The sequence below is a fragment of the Hyperolius riggenbachi genome, chromosome 10 (assembly GCF_040937935.1).
Source record: "Hyperolius riggenbachi isolate aHypRig1 chromosome 10, aHypRig1.pri, whole genome shotgun sequence".
Classification (NCBI taxonomy): Eukaryota; Metazoa; Chordata; class Amphibia; order Anura; family Hyperoliidae; genus Hyperolius; species Hyperolius riggenbachi.
This window is the reverse complement of record NC_090655.1, coordinates 207,883,960-207,895,962: the sequence shown is the minus strand read 5'-3', so window position 1 is coordinate 207,895,962 and position 12,003 is coordinate 207,883,960. Positions and strand designations below refer to the sequence as shown.

The 12,003-nt window shown below is 43.5% G+C and overlaps 1 protein-coding gene across 1 annotated transcript in view; it reads right to left on the bottom strand.

The window, feature by feature from the left end:
* Positions 1 to 935: 935 nt before the first annotated feature.
* LOC137534294 (gastrula zinc finger protein XlCGF7.1-like) overlaps positions 936 to 12,003 on the bottom strand; it is a 28,239-nt gene continuing 17,171 nt past the window's right edge. The window contains exon 3 of the mRNA XM_068255723.1: positions 936 to 1,878. Within this exon, the coding sequence (XP_068111824.1) occupies positions 1,202 to 1,878 (677 nt within the window). The 3' untranslated portion in view covers positions 936 to 1,201. The remainder of the gene's footprint in view (positions 1,879 to 12,003) is intronic.

Genomic DNA, 12,003 nt, shown 5'->3' with positions numbered 1-12,003 from the left:
TGACAACATGTTGTCAGAACTGAAATATATCAGTTGCTGTCAGTTATAGCTGAGAGGACAACTGATGTGCCAAGTAATGTCTATGCTTCCCTATGGCTCAAGTGGGCAATGTTACAGTTTAACTGTGTGCTGACCAGGAAGCTGTTATGGGGTAACAGCCATTTTCAAAATGGAGGACGGAGAATTCCATTGATCACAGTGGACAAACAGGACGCAGGAGAGAAGAAAGAGATTGAGGAGTAGACTACATGGGAGGTACGTATGACCTGTGTATGTTGATTTTCACTTTTAATTTTCAGTTCAGGTTTTCTTTAAAAACATTTGACCAATATGGAATGGGATGCCCATGTGAACTGTGCTTACTGTTTCTCCCCATCAACTGCGTTTATTTTCTCTCACTCCACAGCACCCTCAAACCAGTCCCTACTCATTCCCTAGACCCCCAATAAGATACGCACACACACACAATAACTAATGCCCTTAATGGTTGTGCACTGATTGCTTGGGAACAGTTTGGGGCACAAATGCCATACCGACACGCTTCTTCACAATGTCTCAGGGCCATACCGACACGCTTCTTCACAATGTCTCAGGGTAAACTATATCACAACAGGACATATTCACTAAACAGCGGTAAAATTGGCCTGTGCAGGCAACATTACTTATTCCAGTTGTATATTAGCGCAGCCCGAGTTATCTGAGTAATGTATGTGTTGCTAGGGTAATATGTGATATGCAAGTCGTTTAAGTAATGGCGATATTGACATGCTCTTCATACGCACTGCAATTTTACCTCTATTTGGTGAATATGCCCCAATGTACTCATCGGGGTCCAAATCTGGGGGGGGGGGGGGTGCAAGATTCTTGTACAGCTGTTTCCACCCTCTGGAACTCTCTAACTCATCCAAATCATAAAAACCTCAAAACCACAAATGTTAATGTAGTCGTTTATGAACAAGATAATAATAGTAACAGCTGAATCTGGGTGCTTCTATTTGCCACAAATATGAACATTGTATTTCTCTTTTAAAACAGGTTAAACAATTAAAGAATTTATGCCTTGCTCTGCATCATTTCTGGACATGTGTTTTCCCTTGTTGAAGCCGAGGAACGTGTCTTTGCTTCATCCCATTCAAACCATGGCTTTTGCTGATGTGCGGTAAAATGGCCTCAGTGACTAAAAAATTTGCTACCATTAACATTACTTCTTCTTGTTATGAACTTTTTCATGCTTGACAAGGTAACCTTTCCTGATAAAACCCTTTCCGCATTCAGAGCAGATATATGGCTTTATCCCTGTGTGAATCTGCTGATGGAAATTTCGAGTGCTTTTCAGTAAAAAGCATTTCCCACATTCAGAACATGAATATGGCCTCTCCCCAGTGTGAATTTTCTGATGTTGATTAAGAACTCCCTGGCTGGCGAAACATTTCCCACATTCAGAACATGAAAATGGCTTCTCGCCCGTGTGAATTTTCTGATGTAGATTAAGAACGCTCCTGTGGGCAAAACATTTCCCACACTCAGAACATGAAAATGGCTTTTCCTCTGTGTGCTTCCTCCCATGAATGACAAATTCAGATTCCAGCGTAAAACTTTTCCCACATATTGAACAAGAAAATGGCTGATCATCACGGAAGTGCCATGCTTGATGTCTGTAGAGAAAGCTTTTTGAGGGAAAGCGTTTCCCACACTCAGGACATGAAAATGAGGTCGCTGGGGTTGTGGAGTTTACATGTGAAGAACTGGAGGTTTCGTCCTCTTCTGCTGTCTCACCATCACTGGATGTTCCATCCTCTTCTGTTGTCTCACTATCACTGTCACTATTTGGGGAGTCACCAGGATGCTCACCAGTGTTACTGCAGATGTACCGTCCATCTGGCAAGAATGTAAAATGTGTAGTAATAGGGATGGGTACATCGGTAAAGTATGAGCAATTCTACCATGACAATAGAGGCAACCCTATGACACACTGAAATATATGATGGACAACTGACCTGAGAAGGGGATGGAGGCTGCTATATTTATTTGCTTTTAAACAATGCACATTGCCTGACTGTCCTGCTGATCCTCTACCTGAAAATGGCTTCTGAGTGCAAGAAAGAGGTACAAAGGGGAATTTCTTATCAGTGAGGGTCACACTGTAGTCACTTCCTGTCTGAGTCAGGACTGAGTCAGCCACTTACATACCTGATATTTCACTCTTTCAGGCAGAGAAAGAAAAAAAGGAACACAGCATAGTTATTTGTGTGCTAGGCACTGTACATACACATGTCTATCTCATGTCACATGTCAGTTCGGGTATCCTTTAAAGGAGTCATCGGTCAAAAAATAAAACACTCCCCCGCTCTACTTACCCAGGGCTTCCTTCAGCTACTTGCAGCTGACATGTCCCATGCCGCAGCTCCACTCTCAGCTGCCAGCCCGGGGTCCCCAACGGTGCAGAGGTCGACCTCGGGGTCGTCTCTACTGCATCTGCATGAGTGCCACTGTCATTCAAGCCCACGTCGTCTGCAGTGTACTGCGCAGGCCGGCATCGGCACCGGCAGGGACCCCGGGCGGCTGAGTGCGAAGCTGCGGCATGGGACATGTCAACTGCAAGGGGCTGGAGGAAGCCCCGGGTAAGTAGCGGGAGAAGGGGGGGGGGGGCTGATGACTCCTTTAAAGGGAACCTTAACTGAGAGGGGATATGGATGTTTCCTTTGACACAATTTTTATTTTTATTCTTTTCTACCTTTTTAATTACCCCTTGTATAGTAATTGTATATGCTGGGAATCCATTCTATACCTATCTGGGTGAGGATTAGGCCGTTTTTTCTTAAAACTATTTAACTGCCCCGCCGTGCGGATAGTTGGGATGGTATCACATACTATGATGCGCAGGTAGTGGGGTACGATCCATATAGTGACGGTGTTAACCGGCACTGAGGGCTAGTTGCATGGAGTACAGTGGTTTAAATGTGGAACAGCCCCCCTTTTTTTTTGATTCGCCGGTGTTACGTGGGTTGTACAGCCCCTGATGAGTCATAGGTTATGACGAACCGCGTAGGGCGGAGCTAACAACCCACGTGACCGGCAGTGAAGTACGCGGAGTAGATGACCGGACAAGCTCAGCGGACGTTGTGATCTGAAGTTGGATGGGTGTGAACGGCTACCCGGGAGCTAGCACCCACAAATCTGTTCATGCTTGTTTGTGATGAAGGAATTGTAAGTGCGGTTTTAATCTGTTTTGTTAAACTAAGATGGTTTTACACTATGAAAGTCTCCTTTGAGTCCTAGTGCCATAGAAGATTGCGGAGATCCCTCAATACTTTTTCAATCTTACCTCCGGACATAGGAGGCCTACAGGGTGTGTGCGGGCACATAGGGGGAGTGGCCCAGCACAGAGTGGATATTGTGCCTGTCACCTTACACTTATCACAGTGGAATCACTTCAGGGTGACGGTGGAGGCTTAAATTGATGACAGAAATACGCTATGTTATCTCTCCTTGCTTCTTTTACATATCCCTGTGATGGTCATATGTGACAAGAGAAGAAGACTGTGTACCCGACGGCGAAGTTGCCTTGTGCAAGGGACTGAACTGTGTTTTGAGGATTGCTGGGTGATATAGCCCCTCGTCATTATTATAGACTGAGAGCGGGTTCTACATATTTATACGTTTTTTCCGCAGTGTTTGCAGCATTGTCATAGTACGCGATCCACAGATTGGTGATATTGTAATTATCCTGAGCCCGGACACAATATTGTATTATTGTTAAGGTATGGATCCTGAACAAGCACGCAGCAGATCAGGAATTACTGATATTATTGTCAGATCTGACAAGATTATCTGAATACTTGTGTCTACTGTGATTCAGACACTCCTCCAGCCTCCATAACCCTCTTGTTACAGTTCTCCATTAAAGGGGCACTGTGGCAAAAAATTGTAAAATGTAAAATATGTGCAAACAGACAAATAAGAAGTACATTTTTTTCCAGAGTAAAATGAGCCATAAATTACTTTTCTCCTATGTCACTGTGACTTACAGTAGGTAGTAGATCTCTGACAGAAGTGATAGGTTTTGGACTAGTCCATCTCTTCATAGGGGATTTTCAACAAGGCTTTTATTCTTTATAAAGATCTTCCCCAAAAAGGATTTAAACAATGATGCTGGCCAGCTTCCCTGCTCCCTACACAGTTTTTTGGCACTAAATATTAACAACAATAACCATAAATTTACAAACGCGCAATCCCGAAAGCGTCAGGTGCAGGCACTGGTATCCTTAACCAAAGAAAAAAACAAAAAACAAAGCATCCAAACCAGTGTTTAGCCGCACACTGCCACAAGTAATTGAAAATACAAGGACTGCAAAAAAAAATTTGATTCAAAAATAAAAAATCTTTATTGAATAACATCTTATGAAAAATGCCATTTGCATAGTTCGGCAACTGCTATAGTCGAGCAAGAGACCACCACCACTCCCTAACCCATTAAAAACCCAGCCATATGCCGACCAAAGTGGTACATCCTAGTTCCTCCAACAATGTACGTGAGGTATCCCGAGCCACAGAAATATTCTCTGTAACTATATATAGAATTTCCCACATGGGCATGTCATCTGATATACTACGTTTTTAGTCTTACATGTCATAGGATATCTAATGTCATACGTTTTTGTTCTAGCTGAGTTAGTAAATTTGTCGGTAACCTCTACCAAAGGACATATAGAGCAGTCATTACATTTGCGCATCCCATTTTTAGGTTTAAAGAATTGTCTAGGGTAAGGTTTTAAACTCAGAAGATGTCAGCAAGTCAGCTAAGTTTTTATTTCTTCTTGCAGTTAATACAGGTCTAGGTCCCACTATCTTTGAAAGTCTCTTATCCTTCAATAGAATGGGCCAGAACCTATGTAGAGTATCTTTCAATCTACCCCAATGTGGCCCATAGGTAGTAATGAGTCTGGGAACTTGATTTTCGTCATGTTTGATTTTTTTGGTCAGTAGTGTATCTCGATCTATTCTTAATGACCGATACAGGGCGGATTTCAATAATTTGTGAGGATAACCTCGTACTCTAAGTCTCTCCTTCAAATCGTGGGCCTCCATTTTAAATTCTGCCACATCACTACAGTTCCTACGCAGTCTCAGGAACTGCCCTCTTTTGTGAATCAAGGTGGGCACTATTATAGTGGAGTAAAAGGTTACCTGCTGTTGGTTTTCTATAAGTCGAGGTTTTCAGTTTGTCGCCTTCCTTTATGATTTTAACATCTAAAAATTCAATTTCTTGTTCATGCACTTTGTATGTTAGAAAAATATTGTAATTATTAGTATTCAAAAATTGGATGAATTGCTCCAACTGCTCTCTAGTGCCGGTCCATAACATGAATATATCATCCACAGCGAAGCCACAGGGGGGCGTGCTCCCGGAAACATGGCTCCACATAGACCATTTCCTCCTCCCATGCGCCCAGGTGGAGACACGCATAAGTTGGAGAGCACGCCGCCCCCATGGCCACACCCCTCTTTTGTCTATAGAACCTTCCATCAAAAGAAAAGAAATTATTATCAAAGATAAATTTCAACAGTTGGCCTACAAAATTATTGTGGGCATCCTCACAGGGGTAGTACTTAAAGGACTTATGAGCCCAAATAGGTAAAAAAAAGAAAAGTACCTTAATCACTTTTAAATGCACGGAGGACGCCGTCCGCGCCCTCCGTGCAGTTCCGCCGGGTCCCCGCAGTGTGATAGCCCCCCGTGCCGCTCCCGACCCCACGGACGGGGTCGGGCTCCCCTTCCTTTCCTAAGATGGCCGCCGGAGCTGGCCGCGGCTGCGTAGTCCGCATACACGTTAGTGCGGCTGCGCAGCTCTAGGGCCTCCCCCCTCGATCCACACTACTGTGCGTGGATCAGGGGGGGGGGGGGGAGGGCCCTAGAACTGCGTAGCCGCACTAACGTGTATGCGGACTGCGCAGCCGTGGCCAGCTCCGGCGGCCATCTTAGGAGAGGAAGGGGAGCCCGACCCCGTCCTTGGGGTCGGGAGCGGCACGGGGGGCTATCACACTGCGGGGACACGGCGGAACTGCACGGAGGGCGCGGACGGCGTCCTCCGTGCATTTAAAAGTGATTAAAGGTATTTGTCTTTTTTTACCTAATTGGGCTCGTAAGTCCTTTAAACAGATATTTTTCAACTGCCCTTAGGCCCACATTATTTGGAATAGAAGTGAATAGCGACTCTACGTCAAGGCCTACGAGTAAATCTCCCTCTGGAACTGAAACCTTATCTAATTTTTCTAATAGTTGCATTGTATCCAATACAAAGGAGGGTAGTCTCACCACCATCAGTTTGAGTTTTTGGTCGACATATTGTGCTGACTTTTCAGTTGGTGCATTAATTGCAGCTATTATGGGTCGACCTGGTGGTTGTTGAACATTTTTATGTACTTTAGGTTGCATATACAATATTGGTACCACATATTGGTCCACACACAATGCCCTGTACTCTCGTTCAGTGAGGATATTGTCCAGATGTCCCCACTGCAATTTTCTGTTCAATTCTCTCCTCCATCAAACGAATAAACGGATTAGATATTACGTATTCGTAGCACTCCTTATCATTGAGTCGTCGTTGAACCTCTGCCAGGTACATCTCCCGCGGCCAGAGAACTATATTGCCCCCTTTATCACTATGTTTAATGATTATAGGTGATTTTATTCAATAAAGATTTTCTATTTTTGAATCAAAATTTTTTTTGCAGTCCTTGTATTTTCAATTACTTGTGACAGTGTGGGGGGCGTGGTTTGCCATGGAGGAGTGAGGACACGCTTCTGAGAGCTCCCGCTTACCTAAACCCAAAAGCTACAAAAAACGCAGTGAAGAAGGTCTTAAATTCTGCAAAAATCTGATGACTAGCCAGCGGAGGACGAGAGGGAACCACAAAGACGACAAACTAGAGTTTAATACGCCTGATATCGGCTCTTTTTTCGCCCCTAAGAACCGGGACGGTGAAGGGACACTGAGCAAGATGGCGCCGGAAAAGAAAAAAGAAAAGGGTGCCGCACCCGTACAGGAAGCCTCAACTGCTAAAGACAAGCAAACGGGCTCGGAGGTATCTAAAGGAGAGTCACCCACAGACATCTCGACGGGAGATGAAGGATCCCGAGACTCGATTGCGTCCACAGGAGACTCACCACGCGGACAGAACCGGTCCAAACAGAAGAAGAATCCGCAACAGCTGCCGGCCCAAGGTATAGATACGGACCTCCGTGAGTACATTATGGGTCTCCCCACTAGACAGGACCTAGACTCTTTCGCCAATAGACTTGAGAGAACCTTTCAAAGGGAAATAGATGGGCTACATCAGGACATAACAGGCATAGGACATAGGGTGGTGGCCTTAGAAGAGAAAGAGGAAGAAGCGCGAACAGTAATGTCTGCAGTACAGAAAAAAGTCTCACAACACGATAAAGACCTAGACACCCTACGCACTCAATTAGATGACTACAAAAACAGGTCTAGGAGGCAGAATATTCGAATAAGAGGCCTGCCAGAGGAAATGGGGGCTGAAGACTTGAAACTGACTGTGACGGAGGTGTTCAATACTGTACTAGAGAGAATGCCCCAGACTGTACTAGACATAGAGAGAGTGCACAGAGCCCTTCTGCCCAAAAATATAAATCCAGCAAAGCCCAGAGACATTATCTGTCGCTTGTTAAGATACACAGATGTGGAAATGATCTTTAACAAACTTAAGGGAAAAGAATATGTTAACTTTGAAGGGGCAAAGCTACTCTTCTACCCGGACATGTCCAGGCGCACTTTAGAACAAAGACGCGCGGTTAAGCCCCTGCTGGAAGAGATAAGGAAGGCTGAGGGCACATACAGATGGGGACACCCATTCGCCCTGAATGCGAAAGTTGGAGGCAAGTCAGCTACACTCCGCACAAAAGATGATCTGCCAGAATTCCTATCCCGGCTAGACCTCCCGAAGACAGACTTCCCTGATTGGAGGGCGCCACCGGCGCTACCGCCTTTACCACAGAGGGAGAAATGGCAAGGCTCTAAATCAGCAAAGCGAAGGGGGGATACATCGGCACCTCAAACGCCGGAGCGAGAGCAGGAGCTGAGGCGGGAGCTAAACCTTAATACGGAGGACACTTGAACAGCTCCCCCCATTATGGGGCGAAGGATGACCCGATAAGTCGTTAGCTCAAATGGTGGTTCCTTGATTTCTCCCAGGGGGAAGTGGACCAGTATGTTTGTTTTCTGGCCACACCCTTGAGAGAGATACGATGCATACAGGTGTGAATGAAAAGTGACTGAGTTTAGTTAAAAGCACCTGTACCAGGCAATTAATTAGTTGAATATAAGGCTATTGTACATAACGCATTTGGGGGAAGGGGGGTGGGAGGTCCTTTCTCCTTGATGTTCAGTACCCCCGATAGGGCCTCCCTGGCTATAGGGAGTGGGTGGAGCTTTTGGCTCAAATTTAGTGCATTGAAAAGTGTTAAAGTTTTACGATCCATGTTGTTGTTGATTTCCGCTGATCGAAAAGATTATGCTGTGGTACTCTTAAAAAAAAAAAAAAAAAAAAAGTTGAACCATGAGTTCTATTAGAGTAGTGTCTTATAATGTAAGAGGGTTGTGCTCCCCACAAAAAAGGAGTAAATTATGGGTAGAACTAAAGAGATTGCATCCTCAGATTGTAATGCTACAGGAGACTTATTTTAAAGAAGGATATGCGCCATTCTTACCCAAGAGCCACTTTGATAGATGGAACTTGGGACCCTCCCCAATCAGAAGAGCGAGAGGTGTGGCTATTGCACTTAGCAAGGATTGTCCGATCTCCATAACTGACTCAATGATAGACCCATATGGGAGATATGTGTTTGTGAAAGGCAGCTGTGCAGGATACAAGTATACACTGGCTAATATCTATGCCCCTAACAAAAAACAAGTACATTTCTTCAAAAAAGTATTTAATAAACTACAGGACTTTAAGGAGGGCTGTCTCCTGATGGGAGGGGACCAAAATATACTAAGTAATCCAGCTGTAGATTCTTCCACGGGACACTCGTCTATACCTTACTCTGCCATAAACGAATATAATAGAATTCTCAAAAGCAATCATTTAGTGGACTGCTGGAGGTACTTACATCCTCTAGATAAAGATTATACATATTACTCGACGATACATAATCTACACACCAGAATAGATAGATGCTACATAGACCAATATTATTTGGGCTTAGTGGAAAAAGCTGCTATTGAAAATAGATCTATTTCTGATCATGCTGCGGTGTGGCTTGAGATGAAATTGCCTGACACTAGCTTTAAACAATGGCATTGGCGCTTAAACGAGTCCCTCTTGGAGGATGAAGCAGAGGTTAAGCAACTTTCTAAAGTCCTAAGAAATTATTTTAAGGAAAATACAACGGAAGAGGTGAATCCTGGGATGGTATGGGAGTGTCATAAAGCTGTGATAAGGGGGGAGTTGATAGCCATGGGGGCGAGGCAGAAACGGGGAAGGGAATACAAGATGACAAAAGCACTTGAAGCCTTAGAACTCTTAGAGCAAACACACAAGAAATCCCCCAGCAGAGAACATGAACAAGCAGTTAAAAAGGGAAGGGAGCACCTCCTTGCTTTGTTAGAGGATGAAGTCAAAAGACAACAAAGACTATGGATAGCGCGTTCTTATGAGTACGGCAACAAAAGTAGGAAGCAACTGGCCCGAGCTATAAATAAGAAAAGAGAGCAAACTTTTATACACCAAATAAAAAATAAAAAAGGACAACTAGAATATCACTCACAAAAAATTGCATCCATCTTTAGAGAGTATTATAAGTCCTTGTACAACTTAGAAGACACAAATTCTGCCACACTAAAACATTCCCTTAGGGAAAATGTTCTAAGATATATCAATGACTCAGGAATGCCATCTCTTTCTGAAGAGGAAGGCAAACTATTAGAGGCCCCAATATCTTTTGAAGAGCTGGCTGAGGCACTCAAGAATACCCCAAATGGGAAAAGCCCCGGGCCGGATGGGCTTTCCAAATGCTACTACAAGACCTTCTCCCATATTCTACTTACACCACTGCTGTCATTCATGAATCAGATATCAGAAGGTGCTTCCTTCCCACCACAAAGTTTAGAAGCTCATATAGCAGTACTTCCTAAGGAGGGGAGAGACCCTGCCTGGTGCCAGAGCTACAGGCCAATCTCGCTGATCAATTTGGACATAAAGCTTTTTTCTAAAATATTAGCAAACAGATTAAAAGAAAAAATGCCAAGTGTGATCCATATAGACCAAACGGGATTTGTTTGGGGGAGAGAGGCAAGAGATAACGCCAATAAAGCTCTTAACATTGTACATTGGGCACAAAAGGCCAGCCTACCCTTAATGATATTGTCTACAGACGCAGAAAAAGCATTTGATAGGGTAGGCTGGACCATGATAGAGGAAACACTCAAGTATATAGGAATAGGCCCAAATATGCTAAAATGGATAATGACACTGTACTCCACCCCCTCAGCAAAAGTTAGAGTTAATGGCGTGTTATCCAGTAGTTTCCAAATTAGGAATGGCACCAGGCAGGGTTGTCCCTTATCCCCACTACTGTTTGCTCTCTCTCTAGAACCGCTACTATGTACAATCAGAGCAAATACAGACATAAGAGGAGTGGAAATAGGATATAAATGTTATAAACTCTCCGCATACGCAGACGACATCCTATTTTATGTGACTTATCCACATACTACCCTACCTAGTCTGCTAGATGAACTCCACAGATTTAACAGTATATCAAACTTTAAAATCAATCAGACAAAATCAGAATTTATAGGATAAATATCCCAACAGAAGAGGTTAATACAATAACCCATAACTTCCCGTTCCCCTTTAGAGATAAAGCCCTAAGATACCTCGGGATTTACCTTCCTGCAGAGCTAAAAGACCTATACATACTAAACTTTCAACCACTCCTTGAAAAAATTGGATTAGACCTTAAGAGATGGGACAGAGACTGCTTTACCTGGTTCGGCCGAATCAGTATATTAACCACTTCACCACTGAGGGGTTTTACCCCCTGAGCACCAGAGCAATTTTCACCTTTCAGCGCTCCTTCCATTCATTCATCTATAACTTTATCATTACTTATCGCAATGAAATGAACTATATTTTGTTTTTTCCGCCACCAATTAGGCTTTCTTTAGGTGGGACATTATGCCAAGAATTATTTTTTTCTAAATGTGTTTTAATGGGAAAATAGGAAAAATGTGGGGAAAAAAATAATTATTTTTCAGTTTTCGGCCATTATAGTTTTTAAATAATGCATGCTACTGTAATTAAAACCCATGAAACGTATTTGCCCTTTTGTCCCGGTTATAAAACCATTTAAATTATGTCCCTATCACAATGTTTGGCGCCAATATTTTATTTGGAAATAAAGGTGCATTTTTTTCAGTTTTGCGTCCATCCCTAATTACAAGCCCATAGTTTATAAAGTAACAGTGTTATACCCTCTTGACATAAATATTTAAAAAGTTCAGTCCCTAAGGTAACTATTTATGTATTTTTTTTAATTGTAAATTTTTTAATTTTTTTTTAATTACAAAAAAAAAAAAAAAAATAGGGAGTGTGGGAGGTAATGAGTTAATTTTATGTGTAAAAGTCATTTATTTGTATGTGAAAAATGTGTAGGGTGTAGTTTACTATTTGGCCACAAGATGGCCACAGTAACTTTGTGTTTTAATGCGACCTCCAAGCTTCCTTCCGGAAGCTTGGAGGAAGTAGAAGGAGGCTGGACACGTGAGTTTTTTTCTCACAATGATCGCGCTGCCCATAGGAGAGCAGCTGATCATTGCGGAGCTTAGATCAACGAACGGGAATGGATTTTCCCGTTCATTGATCTCTGGGCAAGCGGGCGGCGGCGTGTTTACTAGCAGCGGGCGGCGTGTTTACGAGCGGGAGCGCGGGCAGCGTCGGGAACGCGGAAAGTACGTGTTTCTCCGTCCCTGGTTT